The sequence below is a fragment of the Sorex fumeus genome, unplaced genomic scaffold, assembly GCF_029834395.1.
Source record: "Sorex fumeus unplaced genomic scaffold, SorFum_2.1 ptg000063l, whole genome shotgun sequence".
Lineage (NCBI taxonomy): Eukaryota > Metazoa > Chordata > Mammalia > Eulipotyphla > Soricidae > Sorex > Sorex fumeus.
This window is the reverse complement of record NW_026606120.1, coordinates 83,881,548-83,902,606: the sequence shown is the minus strand read 5'-3', so window position 1 is coordinate 83,902,606 and position 21,059 is coordinate 83,881,548. Positions and strand designations below refer to the sequence as shown.

The 21,059-nt window shown below is 59.1% G+C and overlaps 1 protein-coding gene across 1 annotated transcript in view; it reads left to right on the top strand.

Moving 5' to 3' along the window:
- WIPI1 (WD repeat domain, phosphoinositide interacting 1) overlaps nucleotides 1-21,059 on the top strand; it is a 39,887-nt gene that overhangs the window by 15,522 nt on the left and 3,306 nt on the right. The window contains exons 4-11 of the mRNA XM_056127924.1: nucleotides 2,455-2,551; nucleotides 12,430-12,527; nucleotides 12,700-12,792; nucleotides 13,994-14,064; nucleotides 14,730-14,837; nucleotides 18,267-18,431; nucleotides 19,737-19,844; nucleotides 20,704-20,819. Coding sequence (XP_055983899.1) covers nucleotides 2,455-2,551; nucleotides 12,430-12,527; nucleotides 12,700-12,792; nucleotides 13,994-14,064; nucleotides 14,730-14,837; nucleotides 18,267-18,431; nucleotides 19,737-19,844; nucleotides 20,704-20,819 — 856 coding nt within the window. The remainder of the gene's footprint in view (nucleotides 1-2,454; nucleotides 2,552-12,429; nucleotides 12,528-12,699; nucleotides 12,793-13,993; nucleotides 14,065-14,729; nucleotides 14,838-18,266; nucleotides 18,432-19,736; nucleotides 19,845-20,703; nucleotides 20,820-21,059) is intronic.

Sequence of the window (21,059 nt, the reverse complement as noted above, 5' to 3'; positions counted from 1 at the left end):
CAAAACATTGAACTGCATATTAGACGTGCCCAGAAGAAGATGAGCACTCTCTGGAAGAACACACGAGAATGTTTCAGCTTCATTTTATGTATCATTAGTGGTTTAGTTTGTGAAATTGCCCGCTAGACTTTAAGCACATCTGCCCAAGCTCCGTGTTCCTTGTTTGTATTTGTTGAAACTAGAAAGAATCGTGTCATCCTCATGTGACTCCAGCTGATCCTCTCCTTTCCCCACGCGGCGATGCTCAGGGCTCACAACTGGCAGTGCTCGGGGAACCATTTAGGATGACAGGGATCGAACCTGGGTCTGCTGCGTGCAAGGCAAATGCCCTCCCCTCCTCCCTGGGCTAGAGTGGCAGGCCGGGCACGCCACCCATGGAGTCCAGGCTGTGTGACCTGGCACTGCGCGTGTTGACTTCCCTTCTGTTTACTGAGAACGCAGAGAAAAGGGAAAGAGAGAGATAGATTGGTGGCAAGGGGGTGATCCATTGATGAATGTTTCTTCTAAAGAATATTGAAAACATTAGGACAGGAGTTTAGAAATGGCACACGAACACCAGTTTATCGCCATCTGTTTACTCCCCTCCCCCACCTGCCTCTGTCTCTCTCTCTCTCTGTCTCTCTGTCTCTCTTGCATCAGGACCTTAGACTCCTAGGGCGAGTGCTCCGCCACTGAGCTCTGTTCCTGCCCCCCTCCCCTTCCTGCAACCAACTTTCCTTGGTCAAATACAAATTTGTAATTACGTCTGTAGAATTTTACCAGAAAGTTTTGATGCTTTTATGTTTTTTGGTTAGCAAAAACTTGATCCTACCTTTTGTAAACGTTAGAAGAGGTAGAATATTTTATCTGTTTACCCCGGTGAAATCACTTTCCTAGCGAGACGGGCGTGAGGAGGACGTGGGCAGTGATGGCAGGTTTTTTTCTCTGTCATCTCTTTTTTACTTCCTTGGCTCCAATTTGTGGTTTTATTCTGTTTTCCATTGAGAATAAAAAAACAAATAAACAAAAAAAAATGAGAGAGAGAGAAATGAGGGGTGGGGGTGGGGGCGGGGGTGGGAGCGAGGCATGGCGAGGACATGTGAGAAGCACGAGGAGTATTTTCTCACCTTTTGCAAATCAGAGTCATCAAAACGTTATCAATGCTCAACGTGACTACGTGGGGCGGAACCTAGTTTAAGGTAACTGAACTTTCTAAAGGCCCTGATTTGTATTCTTGTCATCTTCCAGCCCCCGCCTTGGTTAAAGGAGCTCGGGTTTGGGAGGTTCCATGCTCCGGGGCCCAAGGCCACACTCAGCGGTTTTGGGGGGCCACCTGCAGTGCTGAGAGTGGGGGGCATGTGTAGCCACTGATAGCTCTTACCACGCCTACCCCCTCCCGGCCCCAACACCCTGCCCTTTCCAAGGGCTAACGTGTCCTCGCCTGCCCGGAGGCTGTGCTCCATCTCAGTCAACCAGAATCTCCCCAGATACCCAGTAACCCAGCCCTGCCAGTCTGGCCTCAGAGCTGCGAGGAACGGAACGGTTCATCAGAGGTCCCTCCCCTCAAGAAGTAGTGGTTGGGGTGCAGGAATCTCACCCTGGAGCAATGGCTCGTGAGCTTCCTCCTGGTGCCCGGCACCTGGGGAGAACCTCGGGGGAGAGCCTGGCTTTGCTCCCTGGAGTGTTGGGATCTTGCCTGAGTCTGAGAACCACAGCCCCTGGGGGAGGTCAAGTCCCTTGTCAGTCCCTCCACAGCCCCTTATCAACAGTCTGCGCCAGCCCTGCCCCTCACCTGCTCGTTCCTCTTTTTTTATTTTTTTCTTTTTGGGTCACACCCGGCGATGCTCAGGGGTTCCTCCTGGCTCTGCACTCAGGAATTATCCCTGGTGGTGCTCAGGGGACCATATGGGATGCTGGGAATCGAACCCAGTTCGGCCACGTGCAAGGCGAACGCCCTCCCCGCTATGCTATCGCTCCGGCCCCTCTTTCCTAACTCTTGCCACACTTGGGGTGACCACTGCCCGCCACCAGCCCCGAGAAGTCTCCAGTGCCTCCATCTCCCTTGCCTTGCCTGCAGGGGGGTATGCACCCACCGATGTGACCCACACCTAGTTATTTGGAGGGGGGTAAGGGGAATAGAGGCGTGGAGCAAAGGAACCCTGTCCTCCTAGGGGCAGCCGTGCTAGGGGTGTCACGGGGGCGCTGAGAGGGTCCCCGAGGTTGTCTCCGGGGGAGTCTGATAAGGAAAGCTGCCCCGTGGGGGAGCATTTACCGCCCTCCCCCCCACGTCCCCCGGGCCAGGTGAACTCAGTCCCCTTGCACGTGATGCTTCTCTCCCAGCAGGCATGAGACCCATAGTTGCTTCCTCCTTCCAGCTGAGCATCCACCTCAGTGGGGGCCCCCCGGGAGAGAAGAGGGTGGCAGGGTGCCGGGGGTGGGGTTCCCTTCCCTGACGGGCAAGTGCTCTCTTGGCAGAGGCTGCTCGTGTGTTTGGAGGAATCCATCTACATCCACAACATCAAGGACATGAAGCTGCTGAAGACCATCCTGGAGATACCCCCAAACCCTACAGGTGAGCCCCCTACCGGCTGTCCTCCCAGTTCCCCGCGGCCCGGGCTCCCGGGAGCAGCTGCCAGTGTGGGACAGCCTGGAACAGCTGTGCTGGGCAGCCAGGGAGGACCCAGGGATCCTGTCATCCATCCTTCTTTGGAGCTGGGGGAGAATTGAGGCAGATTTGGGCCCGGGAGTCTCGGAGAAAGAGACAGTCCCAAAATTGACACAGGACCATGAGACCCTGGCCCCTTTGTGCTTGTCGGATGCATTTGGGGGTGCTGGACCCCGCGCCACTCAATTCTCTGGGGCTTGCCCTGTTTCCTGCAGAGCGGGAAGCTCAGGGCTTTGTTGCTCAGAGTTGGGGAGGAGGCGCTTGCCTTGCTCGCCTGGCCCAGCTCCGTCTCCAGGACCCCACCTGGCCCGTGCGCCCACCAGGGATGATTCCTGGGTACAGAGCAGGAGTGATCCCTAAGTATGGCCAGGTGTGATGCTCAAAAACTAAAAAGCATAGATAAAAACTGGGGGTGCAGGGAAGGGCCCCAATGCCTTGGGAACTGGCCCCTGGTGAGCCAGAAAGAAGTTCCTCCCTGAGAGTAGGAGTGTGAGTGTGTATGTGTGTATGTGTGTGTGAGTGTGTGAATGTGTGTATGCATGTGTGTATATGTGTGAGTGTTTGTGTGAATGTGTGTATGAGTGAAAATGTGTGTGTATGAGTGAGAGTGTGAGTATGTATATGTGTGAGTGTGTGTTGTGTGTGAGTATATGTGTGTGTGAGTAGTATGAGTGTGAGAGTGTATGTGTGAGTGTGTGTGTGAGAGTGTATGTGTGAGTGTGTGTGTGTTTGGTTCCCCCATTCACAAAAACACCCATGGGTTCCCTGAGGCCCAGGACAGTGCCCCTCCCCGCCCCCTCACCCTGCACCCCGCCCCAGACACCTTGCATATGCGCCCCCCCCCATCTGTGTCCTGGGGTCACAGGCCAGACTCTGAGAACAAAACCAGGTGTTTGGAGGCAGCCAGGACCCGCCGTGGAGCCCGCAACCCTTTTCTCGCTCTTCATTCCCGTCACCTCGTGGGTCATGGGCCCTCTGCTGTGGCATTCGGCGCTCGCCTCTCTGGCCACAATGGGAGTACAGTTGACTCAGTTTGGGGGAAAACTGGGTTTTGTTGTTGCCGTTGGGTCGTGGGGGGATCCCAACCCTCACGACCGGAGACAGAGAAGTGTGGAGGCCTGGGAGCTGAGCGCCGTGGGGGTAAATGCTGGGCATTCCAGGAGCCAGGAGAGGTCAGACAGCTCCGGAAAAGGATTTCCCAAGGGCAGACTACGTGCCGGGCAGCCTCACCCGCGGGCAGGCACAGACCAGCCCGCCTCACCCGGCCTCTCACCACCCCCTCACCGCCCCCCCCCCCCCCGCCCCCGTCGGCTCTGTGGCAACAGGTCCTGGCGACTTCTGATGGGTGGGGGTATGGGAAGCAGGGTCTGCACTGGATCTCTGGGCTGCATCTGCCCAGGTAGGAAAAAGGATCTTTGGGGTGTGTGTGTGTGTGTGTGTGTGTGTGTGTGTGTGGTGGGGGGGGTGTATAGAGCGAGGGGGAGGTGGGCAGCCGGAGCCCTTCCAGCAGAGGGCGCTGTGTGTGTGAGTGGACGCGGGGGCCAGTGTAAGGTCGGTCCGTCCTCCCCCCAACCCCCCTTCCCCATCACAGCCCACTCAGGCCCCGGAAAAGTCGAGGTTCTCCCGTTCCACTCCTTGGAATCGCAGTGTGGCTTCCTAGCCCGGGAAAGACTTTGTCTCGCTCCTTTCAGCAACGTAAATAGGGTGAGAGACGGCAGCCCCGGGAGCATCACGGCGGGCGGAACATGTGTTGTCTGAAGGGGTATATTTGCCATGCTTGGCCTGATGGTTGGATGTTCACACCCTGTGTGGTTCCCGAGAGGCTGGGGTGCAGGGGATTGAACTCAGGGTCTTGGAGATCCAGGATCTTTGCACCAGCCTTTCCTCACCTCCCCTCACTTTGTTTGGACACCGTGGTTTACAGAGTTGTTCGTGGTGATTAGTTACAGGTCTTCACTATCCCAACACCAACCCCACCGCCATCGTCACCTTCCCTCCACCATTGTCTCCATTTTCCCACCCATCCCTCCAGCCTGCCCCCATGGCAGGCTCACAAGAATTTATTTTATGTTACGGGGCTGGAGCGATAGTCCAGTGGGTAGGGTGTTTGCCTTGCATGCGGCTGACCCGGGTTCAATCCCCGGCATCCCATATGGTCAACCAAGCACCACCAGGAGTAATTCCTGAGTGCAGAGCCAGGAGTAACCCAGAGCTTCGCTGGTGTGACCCAAAAAGCCAAAACTAAAAAAAAAAAAAAGTATTTTTATGTTGCTTGTGGCCATTAAATGGCTAGTAATGATCAAAAAACACTTCAGTGAAAGAAAATTTGTGAAAGTTGTGTCTCACCCTGGGGACATTCAGGTCCTTGTCTGAGGGTTTGCTGAGCTGTTGTTGCTACTTCGTTTAGCCTTCTGTGTCAATGTTTTTGTTCATGGGCATCGGTTGGCTTCTGTGTTACATTCCTACCCAGTCTGGGATGTTAGTGTTCTAGCATTTGGAGATGTCCTGAAGAGCCAAAATGTTTAAGTCAGCAGTCGGGCTGGAGGCATGGTACCAGCTGTGGGGTGTGGGTGCTGCTGGGGGGTGACCTTTGTTAGGGCAGGGACTCTGCCAGGCCCCCTCCCAAGGTCACCCCTGAGGTCTCAGCCGGGACTAAGTGTCCAGAAATTTTTGAAGCTAGTTGGATCTCTTTTAAGATTTATTTATGAGTCTCTGGAACAAGGCAGGATGTGGGTGCGGCTGCCTGGACATACAGGGAGATGGGGGGAGGTCACCCATCTTGACACAGAGATTTCAGCCAAAAAAAAAACAAAACAAAACACAAGACCCTTTGTACCTGAAATTTCCCTTTTTTTTTTTTTGGAGGGGGGGAGGTCACACATGGCATTGCAGAGGGATTATTCCTGGCTCATGCACTGAGAAATTACTCCTGGTTGTGCTCGGGGGACCATATGGGATGCTAGGAGTTGAACCCGGTGGGCCATATGCAAGGTGAACTCTCTACCCGCCGTGCTATTGCTCCAGCCCCTGTATCTGAAATTTTCGACATGCACCAGCCTTCTGAACCGTCTCTTCCCTGCCCCTTTGTTTTGGAGCCACACACAGCGGTGTTGGGTCTTGAACCCGGGCCCCTGCACACCAGCCCACAGAAATCCTGCTTCTGGGCCTGGGGGAAGAATTTTCTTTTACTCAAGAAAAATTGCTCCAGGAGAGTTTTCTCTGGCTCACATCAGCCCCCCGGATGGATTGAGGATTTCCTTCCTTCTGAACTTCCCAGGGTGATGGGGGAAGGTTCCCTTTACTTCCATTGAGGAGACAAACCCAGGTGTGGTCCCTTCCCTCTTCCTCCTCCACTTCCTCCTCCTGCCTCTCCTCCTCCTCCCCTCCTCCTCCTCCTTCTGTTCCTCCTCCACTTCCTCCTCCCCCTCATCTTCCTCCTCCTCCCTCTCCTCCTCCTCTTCCTCTTCCTCCTCCACTTTCTCCTCCTCCTGCTCCTCTTTCTCTTCCTCCTCCTCTTCCTCTTCCTCCTCCTTCACCATCAGTCACCACCACCTCCTCGTGGCCACCCAGCCCCCTTCGGATTCAGTGACTCAGGGATGACAGAGGACCTGCTTTTGCCCCCAGTTTGCGCAGGGACCATCACCCTGGGGGACAAGAGCACAGGTCATCAGCGGGGCGCCCAGGGGCAACAGATGGGCACCCCCTCAGCTGCTCCCAGCCCCCAGGCAGTGGCCACAGCCCCCCGGCCCTGGCTCTGGGATCCAGGACATCAGCCTCTCTGTGGCCCCTGGGAAGGAAGGAGGCGCCCTTGCCGGCCCCTGTGCCTTGATTCTTCCCAGTGAAGGAAGTGACGGTTGTGGGGACAGGCTCTGGCTTTGCTTACCCGCACCCCACCCCCCAGGCGGCACTTCTCATCCAAGCATCTCCTGGGAAAAGGACAGATCCTCTAGGGCTGGTCCTCCCCCACGCCACGCCCCAGGAATCCAGTGACTGGAGATTTCCTTCCTCCTCCGTGCCAGTGTGTGTGTGTGTGTGTGTGTGTGTGTGTGTGTGTGTGTGTGTCCACTGCCTCTGCCTTCCTCCCATGTCAAAGACCGAGGCCCCTAGGCCCCTTGGCCCAGTTTCCCTTCACAACGAGGGGCCTGGTGTCGCTCCCAGTTCATATTTCCTACCAGCACAGCAGACTTTGCCCAGAGCAGTGGAGCCTGTGGAATTCCCTGAGGCGCCAACGTGTGTGTGTGTGGGGGGGGGGGGGGGGGGGGGGAGGGAGGGCGTGGTCTGCCCCAGGCACCACATGCAGCAGATGTGAGTCAGGATGCCCTGCCCCATCTCTCAGAAAAAGTGGGGAGCCCCGCATTTATTTGTTTGTTTTTCTTTTTGGGTCACACTAAGACGATGCTCAGGGGTTACTCCTGACTCTGCACTCAGGAATTACTCCTGGTGGTGGTTGTGGGACCCTATGGGATGCAGGAGATCGAACCTGGGTCGGCGGTGTGCAAGGCAAACGCCCTGTCCGCTGTACTATCGCTCCAGCCCTGCACTCAACATTTATAATAGCACAGAGCATTTTTTCCTCTTTTTGACCACACCCCAGCAGTGCTCAGGGACTATTCCAGACTCGGTATTCAAGGGAGGTGCTCTGTGCAGTGCTCAGACAACCGTGTGGTGTCAGGGCTTGCACCCAGGGCTCTTTCCTGCAGAGTCTGCTGTGCCCCAGACTGCCACAATGTCTTCCAACCCCTCTTTCCCCTTTTTTTGTTTGGTTTGTGTGTTTTCTGGGGGGTCACACCTGGCTGTGCCTTGGGCTACCTTCCAGCTCTGCGCTCAGGAGTCACTCCTGGTGGGTTCTGGAGACCCTATGGGAAGCCGGCGATTGAGCCCAGGTTGGCCGTTGTGCAAGGCAAACACCCCCCCCCCCCCACTGTCCTATCGCTCCGGCCCCTCTTCCCTCCGTTCGGAAACTTGGAAGGCATGGGCTGAGGCATCAGCCAGCCTGGACAGTACTGCCTTTTCTAAGGCCCTGCCGTCGCGCTTCAGGGTTGACACATCCTGCTATAAATACCCGGGTGAGAGAGATCTAGAATTACAGGGCTCCTTAGCCCCATGGATGGCCGGTGCGCCTGGTCCCTGAACGGAGAGTGTGTCTGTCAGCAGGAGGGGAGTGACTGCCATGCAGGGTCAGCAAAACCGCAGCTGACGGCGACTCATGGGACACGTGTCAAGCGTTAAGCAGCCCAGAGCTGCCGGTGCAGCCACGCCTCACCCCCCACCCCTCACCCCCCACCCCAGCAGCAGGGGCCTGGCCCCAAGCACCAAGAGCTGGGACGACATCCCATGTGGCTGGGTGGCACTCAGTGTTTTCTGGACAGAAAAACAAAAAAGGTCACACGCTCACTTTGATATTATACAAAATGTTCAATCAAGCTCAGTTTTTTTGTTTTGTTTTGGTTTGGTTTTTGGTTTTGTTTTTTTTGTTGGTGGTGGTGGTTTTTTGGTTTTTTTTTTTTCTTTTTGGACCACACCCAGTGATGCTCAGGGCTTATTCCTGGCTCTGCACTCAGGAATTACTTCTGGTAGTGCTTGGAGGACCATATGGAATGCCGGAGGATTGAATCTGGGATGGCTGCGTGCAAGGCAAACGCCCTACCTGCTGTACTATGGCTCGGGCACCCCAGTTTCTCTTTTCTGGGCTGGAGCGATAGCACAGCGGTAGGGCGTTCGCCTTACACGCGGTCAACATGGCCGACCCGAGTTCGATTCCTCCGCCCCTCTCGGAGAGCCCGGCAAGCTACCGAGAGTATTCGATATGCCAGACACAATAACAACAAAGTCTCCAATGGAGATGTTACTGGGCCCGCTCGAGCAAATCGACGATCAACGGGAGGGCCTTTACCTTTACCTTTACCTTTTTTTTTCTTAAAAGGGGCTGGAGCGATAGCACAGCGGGTAGGGCGTTCGCCTTACAAGCGGCCAACATGGCTGACCCGAGTTCGATTCCTCCGCCCCTCTCGGAGAGCCCGGCAAGCTACCGAGAGTATCTCGCCCGCACGGCAGAGCCTGGCAAGCTCCCCGTGACGTATTCGATATGCCAGACACAGTAACAACAAAGTCTCCAATGGAGACGTCACTGGGCCCGCTGGAGCAAATCGATGATCAACGGGAGGGCCTTTTCTTAAAAAAAGGGAGATCGCTAGTCTGGGGTTTGGCGGGGGCTTTGGCTGCTGCCTTGCGCCTGGCCTGCAGGAGGCCCGGCCCATCCCTGGCACCACCGGTCCCTCAAGTCCTGCGCCCTGGTTGCACGTGTCTGAGTCTAGGTGCCCACGGCCGCATGAAAACTTCGTAGGCACTTTGGTGAAGTCTTCAGGGCAGCAGGAAGATCTGGGGGCCCAGTTCAGGACTCGGGGAGGAGGGTGTCCACGCTGGCCTGCCCTCGCCGCTGTTCCTCGCCCCCTTCTAATCAGCCGCCAGCAGCATCCTCTTGGGAGTGACTGGAAGTCCCATCTGAGCAGAGGAAGCCGAGGGGATTTGCTTCTCTCCTCAGTGTTGGCACCCAGCGTCTCCGACTCCAAGGCAGGCTGGGTGCCAGCCTCCTGCCCAAGACCTCCTTCCACCCGGCCACAAGGGCGCCCAGTGCTTGCAGATGGGAGAAGAAGACAAACTCACCGTCGCGGACTATTAAAGATGGAAGGATACCCCCGATCTGTTCCCCACCCCGGTCACCGTCATGCTTCGTTTGAGCTCCTTCCATGGCGAAGATGCAGGCTTAAAAGGGCCAGAATCACGCAGTCAGGCTGCTTGGAGCTAGCCCAGTGGAGGGGCTCCTGCCTGGCATGCATGAGGCCCCGGGTTCCATCCCTGGCACTGGAAAGAGTTAGAAAAGCATCTCCCAACCCCAGAGTAGATACAGAATCCTGGCCTCTGCCTCTCTGTGGGATCGGGCTCCTTAAATGGTGTCTTCATGCACACACACACACACACACACACACACACACACGCAAGAACGCACGCATACATGTGCACTTACACATGTGTGTGTGTGCACACCGTCTACTGAGGTTGACTCACAAGCCCAGCAATTCAGTCGCATTTCGTTTGTGTCAAGAGTCGGGTGGACGTCACCACCGTCACCTTGCGAATGTCTCCATCGTGCCCTACAAGGAAGCCTGGATTGCTCTCACCATCACCCTGTGCACTGCCCCAGACCTTGGGGACCCACGCCTGCCTAGTCCCCCTGACCCCGTCTCTGCAGGGTGTACCCATCATGGACTGAGCGGCCACTTTCCACGAGGTCCCACCAGGACGGCCGCTGGTGCCGAGCCTTCTGTCTCCGAGCCCATCCGCGCTGGAGCCCGGTCAGCCTGGCCTTCCCCTTCCTGCCTGCAATGGTTTCTGGAAGGACAGCCTGGCCGTCCTCCACCCGTCGACTGCCAGCTTAGCCCTCTTTCCGGCCACGGTGAACAGCACAAGAGTTTCTCTCTGTGGCTCTAAGCTCCGCGTGGCATTCACTGCCCACACCGTGGCTGGGCGTCTCTGTGCGGCCTTCCAAGGATCTGCTCAGGGGGCCGGAGCAATAGCACAGCGGGGAGGGTGTTTGCCTTGCACACAGCCAACCCGGGTTCGATTCCCAGCATCCCATATGGTTCCCCGAGCACCACCAGGAGTAATTCCTGAGTGCAGAGCCAGGAGTAACCCGTGTGCATCGCCAGGTGTGACCCAAAAGAGGAAACAAAAAAAAAAAGGGGAAAAAGCTAGTTTGCTTCACCAAGGATCTGCTTGGTGGGGTGCCCTCACACGCCTTTGGTTCCCCTCTGCAGGCTCCGGCACTTGCCTTCAGGTGCAGACATCCCCCGAGGGGGAGGTGGCGTCTCACGGTGGTCTCAAGGAACCCCGCTCTCTTGCCCCGGGTCCAGGGGTTACTCCTGGCTTGGTGCCAGGGAACTGTGTGGAGACTGAGCCTGGGCCTCCTGCCCACAGTGGATCTGCTCCGTCTTTTGGGCGCGCTCCAGATCCCAGTGTTGAAACAAAAACAAAACGCAGAGCGTGTGCCCAGGCGCCGCCAGGACCTGTGAGATCTCAACGCGTGCTTCCTCCCGGGCCGGGCCTCTTTGGCTCAGTGCCCCCAGTGTAGAGGGTCTCTCACCCCTGGTGCGGGGATGCGCCCATCTTCACCTCATCCTCCCCGTTTTTGCGTACCTGACGCCACTGGCCCGTTGTACAGGACCCAGAGAGTACGGGAACTTCGGGCATCCAGGCCCAGACTTGGGGAGGGGGCATGGAATGGCTTGGTTTCTGGAAGGTCGGGGCAGAGAAGGTTCTGGAATGGCCAGGGATGGCAGAGCTCGCCCAGACCCCACATCACCCTGCCAAAGCACTGTGTGGCTGTGTCCTTGGCAAAGCCAGAAACAGGAGTTGGACTTTGGTTCCCGATCTAAGCGTTTGCATTTCGGGGCTTGCTTTTATTTTATTTATTTATTTAATTTTTTTAACCCTCTGCCCTCCCACCCAGCAAATTTGCTCAGGTGCATGTTAGCCTGGGCTGGAGCAATAATAGCACAGGGGTAGGGCGTTTGCCTTGCACGCGGCCGGCCCGGCTGAGCCAGGTTCAATTCCTCCGTCCCTCTCGGAGAGCCGGGCAAGCTACCGAGAGTATCTAGCCCGCATGGCAAAAGCCTGGCAAGCTACCCGTGGCGTATTCGATATGCCAAACACAGTAACAACAAGTCTCAAAATAAAAACGTTACTGGGCCCGCTCGAGCAAAAAATCGATGAACAATGGGAAGACAGTGCAGTGCTACAGTACAGACAGTGCATGTTAGCCTAAAGTCAAGGTCTCCCTCCTGTTCCTAAGAACCCATCTGACACACTGACTTGTTGCAAAGATGTTCATTGAGAAGGATGGTGCTCACACAGTTTGGGGTTCTGGAAAGTTCTTGGTTCTACCTCCGCCGTGTGCACCGCTATTGCCCTAAACCTGTGTTTCTCAACCTGTTACTGACCGTGGCCCCCTCAGTCCTTGCCCCCGCCTTTGTGTGGCCCCCTTTCGGACTGTCAGCCCCCTTGTCTCTGGCCCACAACATGATTTTTATCTGTGGGCCCCTTGGAATATCCTCAGGGTACATAGTTGTGAAACTGCTCTGGGCTACTGTGGTAGACACCCCTCCCCTGCCAGCCCACCCCCAGTCACCAGACTGCTATTAGATGGACCCCACCCCTGCCCCGCCCAGTCTCCTGGGTGCCCTTGGTGGCTGCCTTCTGTCCCTCTGGGCTCTGTCTGACAGTGTGCCTTTGTGGGTCCCCCTGGGGTGCAGACTCAGCCTTCAAGTCACTTTGCACCTCCAGAGAGTAACAAAGCAGGGAGACATACAGCCCCCTCTCCCAGCCTCCAGCCCCCCTCCCCAGTCTCCGGCCTCCTCCCCCAGCCCTTGGCCCCCTCCCCAGCCTGTAAATGACCAGCCAGAGAGAGGCAGTGGAGGCCTGCTGGCAGATTTCCCCCTCTGGGAGGCTCATTTAGTTCCCCTGTAGGTAAATGTTTACCCTCAGGGAGTGGTGGACTCAGATCCCCTGGGGTGGGGTCACCGGTCCCCTTTCGAGCAAGAGAGCAAGAGCCCTGCCCGCCCCCACCAGAACTGTGCTTGCTCAGCCGTGGACAGCCCCTTCCCCACCCCACCCCCCCCTTGCAGAGTGGGTCAGGCCTGGGAGATCAGAGGGCGGCTGAGTCGTTCTGCCCCGCGCCAGCAGGGGGCGCTCCCGGGAGTCCCCTGCCAGCCTGGCTTCTTTTCTGCCAGGCCTGTGTGCCCTGTCCATCAACCATTCCAACTCCTATGTGGCCTATCCCGGGAGCCAGACGACGGGCGAGATCGTGCTTTACGACGGACACTCCCTGGTGAGTGGGCAGGCTGCCTGCGACGGGGACAAACTCCCACAGATGTGGATGCAGGACGCATCCACGGCCTGCTGGTCTGGTGCGGGGATGGGGCGCCTGGGGCTAGCGGAGCAGGTGGGGGGAAGGGACCCTCCCCGCTGGACCCCTGGCCACGTGCCTCCTGTCCCCCCAGAAAACGGTCTGCACCATCGCCGCCCACGAGGGCATGTTGGCTGCTGTCACCTTCAATGCCGCCGGCTCCAGGCTCGCCAGTGCCTCGGAGAAAGTGAGTATGGGTCCCTGTCTGCACCCCCTCCCCCCACACCCAGAGCCTGAGGTCAGACAGGCCCATCCTGTCCCTTGGGGGTGGGGAGTGGGCGGCTGGCCCTGCCTGAGGCACTGTCCTGCGTCCTTGAGCTCAGCTGTCCTGAGGGGCCACCTCCCTCTCGGGCTGGGGCGGGTGGGACCTGGGTAGCTCAGAATCTTGACACTTTCCTGGCATGTGTGAGGCCCTGGCTTCCACCCCTGGGATCAGAGAGAGAACATTTTTTAATTTTTTTTTTGAAAGTGTTGAACATTTTTTTGACTTTAAGGTTTTCTGTTTGTTTTTTAAAGCCATCTCAGGGGCCGGAGAGATAGTGGGTATTGAATGTTTGCTTTGCATGTGGCCGACCTGGGTTGAATTCCTGGCATCCCATAGCGTCCGCCAGGAGTAAATCCTGAGTGCAGAGCCAGGAATAAGCCCTGAGCATTGCCGGGTGTGACCCAAAAAGAAAAAAAAAAAATCTCACCAGTCACACAGGGTTAAGGGTATAACCCGGGGTATCACGACAATACCAAATTCCAGTAGGCAGGGATCACACCCACCAACTGGCCCCCTGGCGCCGTGTAATCCCATCAATGGCCAAGACTCAGAGACTATAAAACCCAGCTCCCGGAAGCGCGCGGCCGCATTCATGGCCGCGCGACATCTTATTATCTTATTCTTACTTTGAACAAACTGGCAGGCTACTGAATATACCTGCCCACACGGTAGAGTCTGGCAAACTCCCCATGGCCAATATACCCAATATGCCAAATACCAGTAACAATGATGGGTCTCATTCTCCTAACCCTGAAAGAGCCTTGAATATGGCACTTCTTAAAACATCTCAGGGCTAGGACCTAGGAGACGTTACTGGGGCCTGCTTGAGGCAATCTACGAACAACAGGATGGTCGTGATCATGATCAGGACAATGCGTCCCCACCTGCAGGCATGGCTAGTATAGCCACAGGGGCCTCTGCGCTTTGCGTCTCCAGGGTGGTCCCCAGCAGTGCTGTATCCTCAGCCCCGGCATCCAAGCACCCAGCCCAGTAGCCCAGTGACACCTCCCCACCAGCCCACTGCCTGGGTGCTCCCCCACCCCCCAACCCCCAAATAAGCTAAGGGCCCACCCTGTGGCATGGTTGACCTGGCACCCATCTGCCCCTCTGCCTTCTGCTCCAGGGCACCGTCATCCGCGTCTTCTCTGTACCCGATGGGCAGAAGCTGTACGAGTTCCGGAGAGGAATGAAAAGGTCTGTGTTCCCCGTCCCACTCAGCCGCAGGGTCCGGCCATGGGCATGGGGGCCGTGGGGTGAGGATCACAGTGTCCCTGCTGGGTGAGGGGAGGGGCGGCTCTTTCCCCTGGGGCCGAGCCTGCAGGCACAGCCGTGTGTGGACTCAGGCTGCTGCCCCGAGCGGTTTCCTGTTCCTGGTGGCGGGGGTGGGGGGGGGGTAGGCACTGACTGTGAGGTCAGGGCTTGACCCAGACGACCCCCAGGGCCCAGGAGAGCCAGGGGCTGATTCACGCTGTCCCCCGAGTGAAGCCTTCTGTGAATCCTGCTGGCATTAACCTCTGAGGGTACAAACCGCCCCGCAGAGAGTTTAGGACCCAAAGGCTTGAGTCAGAGGCTTGGGTGCCGGGCTGAGGAACCAGGGGCGTTGCTTCTTCCTCCGGGCTCATGCCCCGGGTTCGATCCCTGGCTCTGCACAGACCCCCTCAGCAGCTCCGGGTAAAGCCTTGGAGACCTCCCCCTGCATCCCCGCCCCTGGCCCAAGCAACCCCCTGGGGATACCCCCCTGCCCCGAGCAAGCATTGAGCCATCCTGCCAAGTTGGTAGAGTGTCGCCAGGCACGAACCCTGGCTTTCCACCCAGAGTGGTACACTCCCAGGCCAACTGTCCGCATCCCCCATCCCTAGGTACGTGACCATCAGCTCGCTGGCCTTCAGCATGGACTCGCAGTTCCTCTGCGCCTCCAGCAACACGGAGACGGTGCACATCTTTAAGCTGGAGCCGCTGGCCAGCAGGTAGGCCCACCAGTCCGGGCAGCGAGAGATGGCAGGAATGCGTGGGATCCAGGGAGCCCCCCTCCCCCCCCCCCACCTTGGCTACCCGCGCCAAGCCCTCGGGCAGGTCCTTCCTCCTCCAGGACTTCCATGTTCTGATCCACCAACCCAGCCTCGGGGGGAGAGGGGGGAGGGCACCTGGCTTGGCGGGGGTGAGGCCCAAGTCTCAATCCCAGGCCCAGGGAAAATGGACCTGGGGAGCCAGCGAGAGAGGTCAGCGAGCAGGGTGCACCCCCCCCAAGGTGCCCCCCAGCACTGCCAGGAGGGAGCCCTGAGCACCACTGGGTGCGGCCCCCCACATCAACAGGAAAGAAGCCTGGTGGATGGGGTCAGCGGTCACCAAGGGGAGGCTCCTTTCTGCCAGCCGCGACTCTTAGGGACTGTCCCCGGCCCCGCGGGACCCACACTCGCTTCCCGAGAGGATCGGAGCAGAAAGCAATCCACGTTGCGAGCCCCACCGGCCCCTGCCCAGGTGCCCACGAGCTTCTTTGTGGATTCCAGCCCCACCGGCCCCTGCAGTCGGCTCTGCTACTCCCCAGCTCCAGGGAGGGTACAGCCAGGCCCCAGGCACCACCCCCACCCCAGCTCCAGGGAGCCCCCGCGGCCACTAGGGGGCCTTGGTATCTCAGCCCTTCCTCCCGCCACCAGGCAGAGGAGCCTCCGGCTTTTCTGGTGATGTGCCAGGAGCCTCCCTGGTGGCACATTACCAGACTGGGGACGCCTCACCGTCACCCGGTCTGGGTCCAAAGCACCGGATCCCAGAGGTTCCTGAAATTTACGCCAGCCACCCCGCAGGGCTGCTGCCCCTTGGGTGCCCGGGTGCATACCCCAAAGTGGCTAACGTCACCTCCCAGTGGGACCCTCTGCCCCGTCCGCCAGCCCTTTCTCCCTCCTCCTCCGCCACCGGGCACCGCGGACCGTTCCCACCTCCCTGGGGACCTCAAACCTCCGGTCGCCCCCACAGAAGCGTCTTCAGAATAAAGGCGCCGCCATGCGTGCGTTGGTGAGGGAGCCCCACTCCCCTGGCTTCTGAGAGGAGGTGCGCGCGTGACGCCCCAAGTTGACGGGGCGGGGATCTCCGCGCCCATGAAACGGGGCCTCGAAGAAGCTCCGTGTCTCCCTCAGGTCGACCTGGGTGGTGGGCACGGCGGTGTCCTGCGGTTCTCCTGGGAGCATCTCGCCCACACCGCCGGGTCCTGCTCAGCCCCCCAGAGTGGCCCTTCCCGGGAGAGGGACACAGTCACCGCCGCTGACCCCCGCTTCCCCCCCACCGGGAGCCACGTGGGTCCTGTTCATGCTCCTCCTTGGCTCTGGAGAGCAGCCGAGGCCCCGCTGGTGTCTGCAGGGTGTGGGGCGGCCCCTGCTTCGGTATGCCCCAGCCTCAGCTCACCGGCATCTCTCACTCTGCACGTTTGCCCTGCAGACGCTTGGTCTGGGGCCTATACTTTCCCCAGGAACAGCCCCTGCCCCTGGAATTGCCGGCTTCCCCTGCCCCTCCCCCACCCCAGCCGTCCTCTGTCAGCCGCTGTGTCCTGTTGGAGCTCCTGGTAGGGCTGAGCTGACCCGTTAGGAGGCGTTTCCACCCCAAGTTCTGAGGTTCCCTGGCTCCCGGGTCCCAGCCAAGATCCCGCCCCTCTCCCGGCCCTCCCCACCCCCACTGGTACTTGTGGGTGAGCCTGGGTCGCCAGCTCCCAAAGCCGTTCTTTTTCGGTTTCTTTTGGGCACCACCCCTGTTGGCGGTGCTCTGAGGGTCAGTCAGTCTCGACGGTGCCCAGGGCCCGCGTGTGCTGCTGGGCACCCACCCCCAGGGCTCCCACTTGCCATGACCCCACACCCGCGCCATGGCTCCATCCCCCGCCGCGGCAGAGTGGCCTGGCCACTGCTCTCCTGGACAGCTTCCCCCGCCCCGTCCCTCTATGCCAGCCCAGCCTGCGGCTTCTGCCACGTCCATTCCGTGCCCACACTCCTGTCCCGGGGACACCCTCCCCAACTCGCTGACCCTTGATGCACTGCCCACCTCCAGCCTGGCTGGGGCTCTGGGGGATCGCCCGCGCCCCCCCTCCCCCCTACCGCTGCCTCGGGCTCTGCCCGGCCCCTGCTGTCCCGGTCCCCGGGTGCCGCCGTGGCGTCTCCGGACCTCTCTGTCGGGTGAGCCCTCCTGGGTGCCTGACATCCAAGTGGAGACTGTTCTCCAAAAGGAGCCACGACTCCGACTCTGGGGGACCCGGAGAACTAAGGCTCCCCTGCGCCCGGAGCTTCTGGGCTGTGCTCCCTGCTCCCCTGCAGGGGACGCTGGGGGACAGCCGTGGCCAACACTGAACCCCCCCCTCCCCACCCCCCCCCCCGGAGTGCAGAAGGCACGCAGAGTGGAGGGTGGACCCTGCTCCGACCCTTCTCACGCTGTCACCCACGGAGCAGGGACCGAGGGTGCCGGTTTCTGCGTGTAGGGGCACACCAAGACTTCCTGTATGGTCACTGGCATCTTTGGATGGCCCCCGGGCAGCTGCCCACGGGCTCTGATGAGGCCCTCCTGGGGTGGCCGCCGGGCCCCATCCCAGCCCCTCTGGGAAGCGGCACCCATCCGCCCCTGCACACCACCACCTTGAAGCAGGGGCACGGGCACCACTTGAGGCCTTTCAGACCTTCCAAGGCCCAGGGCACCCACAGGCCTTGCTGCCAGGCGGGAACAGAACAATCCTGCGTTCCATGAGGCTCAGTGAACACAGAACTCACTGTTGGGGCCTGCGCCGTACCTCACATCCCGTGTGTGTGTGTGTGTGTGTGTGTGTGTGTGTGTGTGTGAAGAGACAGAGATATCCTGTGTGTGTGTGTGACATCCCGGTTGTGTGTGTGTGTGTGTGTATGTGACATCCTGGTTATGTGTGTGTATGTGCGTGTGTCACATCCCAGGTGTATGTGTGCATGTATGTGTGTGAAATCCCAGGTGTGTGTGTATGTGTCACATCCTGGGTGTGTGTGTGTTGTGTGTGTGTGTTCACATCCCAAGTGTGTGTCTATGTGTGTGTCACATCCTTGGTATGTGAGTGTGTATGTGTGTATGACATCCCAGTTCTGTGTGTGTGTGTGTCACATCCTGCGGGTGTGTTGTGTGTGTGTGTGGCATCTGGTTGTGTGTCATATCCCAGGTGTGTGTGTGTATGTGTGTGTTGCATCCTGTGTGTGTGTGTGTGTGTAACATCCTGAATCTGTGTGTGTGTGACATCCCAGGTATGTGTGTGTTTCTCACATCCCCAGTGTGTGTGAGTGTGATATCCCATGTGTGTATGTGTGTGTGTGTGTGTGTGCGCGCGCGCGCCCACCCATGCTGGGCCCTGCCCCCTGCCTGCGCCTGTGGCTCACTCTCACCGTCCCTATGCATTGCCCCCCCAGTCGGCCCGAAGAGCCTTCCACCTGGACGGGTTACATGGGGAAGATGTTCATGGCCGCTTCCAACTACCTCCCCGCCCAGGTGTCGGACATGATGAACCAGGACAGGGCCTTCGCCACCGGGCGCCTCCACGTGTCCGGGCAGAGGAACATCTGCACGCTCTCCACGTACGTCTGGCCCGCGGGCTCGCATCTGCCCACCGCGGGCACACGGTCTCGGTCCCTGCGCTCTGCGCATGTCTTCCCGTTGTACTCACACGCTCTCTCCCCGTGTGCTCTGCGTGTATCTGCGCGCTGCAGGCACACACTATCTGCCCGTGTCCCTGCTGTGTCCCTGCTGCATGTGTTCACACCCTCCATGTACACACAGCCGCACCCACGTACCATCCCCCACTCTCTACCTGTGGACCTCCGCATGCCCGTTTCTGTCTTGTCTTGCAGCCGCTTGCTCTCTGGGGACAAGTGTCTCTGCACTTCCTGCCGCACGCTGTCAGGCCCCGTGCTCCCCTGGCCCACCCCTCTCAGCAGGCAGAGACCCAGACCCAGTGCTCTTCCCAAAGCCACAGAAACAGGAGGGTTGGGGGGAATGGGACAGGAAAGGCCTGGTTCTGGGGCCAGAACGATAGATAGCACAGTGGGGAGGGCGTTTACCTTCCACAAGGCCAACCAGTTCAATCCCTGGCATCCCATGGGGTCCCCTGAGCACCACCAAGAGTAAGTCCTGAGTGCAGAGCCAGGGAGTCAGCCCTGAGCATCACCGGGTGTGACCCAAAGAGAAAAAAAAAAAAAAAGAAAAGGAAAGGAAAGAAAAGACCTGGTTCTCCTGTTGGAGTTTTAATGGGTTTTCTCCAGAGACGGCTGGAAAGCCAGTGTGAGACTTTTTAACAATCTCCTGACTAGAGATCGGAGACACTCTGAAAATAGTGTTTATTTCTGATGCCATTCTATAACCCCTGCCCTCCCGCCTTTGTGGTTCGCAGATGCCTCACCTGAGGCGTGTAATGGGGTCCGTGACTCTGGTGCTGCCTGTATCAATGTTCCCAAGACCCCATGGGCACCAGTGCCCACCCTCTCCGGCAGTGGGTTTTTGGTTTTGTTGTTCGTTCTTTTGGTTTCTCGGGGCCACACCCAGCGGTGCTGAGGGGCCATTCTCCGCCCCATGCTGGGGGGCCGCTCCCAACGCTGAGCCCTCACTGAGGGTCCTGGGTATCCCCCCACCCCCACCCCTGGCCCGCTCCCATCTCTGTTGAAGCCAGAGCCTCTCCGTCCCTGGGAAGCCAGGTGGGCCGGGCTGAGCATGCAGACACAGCGTTTCCTCCAAGAAAGAACCCCCCTCCCCCGCCGGGGTCAGCAGCAGCTCAGAAGGCCCAGGGGGAGGAGCACTGGTGACCAGTGGGGACAGTGAGGGGGCAGTGGGGAGCCGCCTGCAGTCCCCGGAGGACACCCATCACTGCTGCGTTTTTTCTCCCGCAGGATTCAGAAGCTGCCGCGGCTCCTGGTGGCATCCTCAGATGGTCACCTGTACATCTACAACCTGGACCCGCAGGACGGGGGCGAGTGCGTCCTCATCAAGACCCACCGGTGAGAAGCCAGCCAGGGGGGCGAGGTCACGTGCCACGGCACCGGCGTGGCTTCCTCAGACCCCACCCCTCCATACCACCCCCCACCCCACCCCCGGGCTACACCCCACCCTGGAGTTGTGCCAGGCCAAGCCGTTGCAGGCAGCAGAGAGTGCCCACCCAGTGCCCGGCCCTTTCCTCTTTTGTGTGTGTGTGTGTGTGTGTGTGTGTGTGTGTGTGTGTGTGTCTGTGTGTGTGTGTCACACCCGGCAATGCTCAGGGGTTCCTCCTGGTTCTGCTCTCAGGAACCATTCCTGGGATGCTTGGGGGACCCTATGGGATGCCGGGGATTGAACTCAGATCGGCCGCATGCAAGGCAAATGCCCTCCCCACTGTGCTATTGCTCCAGCCCCTCCTTTCCTCCTTCTTGAGGTGCCTGGGCATGGCACAGGGGCCACCAGGTTCAAAGGCAGTTTACTGGGCTGCCCACCAGCCAGGATCTCGGGGTCATCCCCCGGACCTGTCTCGGCGTCTTGTAGGCGGTGGAGGAGCCGTGGCTCGTGCTTTGGGCTTCGGTGCCACACCCGGCGGTGTCCAGGGCTTCCTCCTGGCTCTGCACTCAGGGATCACTCCTGGTGGGGGGCTTGAGGGACCCTACGGGGTGCCAGGGATCCAACCCCAGGTTGACCATGAGCAAAGCAGGTGTCTTCCTGGCTCTTCCAGGGCCCCAGGTCCTGGTCATTTTAGGTCCTTCTTGTTCCCACTGACCCAGCAGGTCGCTGAATGCAGGCGGCCAGCAGGGCACTGAATGTGATAATCCTTTTTTGTTTGTTCTTTCCCTTCCTCCTTCCTCTCCCTCCCCTTTCCACGGCCACGATTAGCTTGCTGGGCTCGGCCGTGACCGAGAACGAAGACAGTGACCTCAAACCATCCTTACCTCAGTCTTACGCAGCCACGGTCGCCAGGCAGGGCACCTCCCCGGCCTCCACAGTGCCAGGTGAGCAGGCAGGGCCAGCCCGGGCATGCAGGCACCCAGCAGCACGGGGGTAGAATGGCGGGGGGGGGGGGGGGGGGGGGTGCAGGTTCTCCTCAGCACCGTTCCCCGGGGCCTGGGCAGGCCAGCGCCGGGGACAGTCCAGCTCCCAAGGGAGCTGTCACTTTGCATCGTAGAACCCAGGCTCCAAGGGTGGGTGGGCCCAGCTTGCCAGGCACCTTGGGCGGGGGGGGCCCTTGCTGG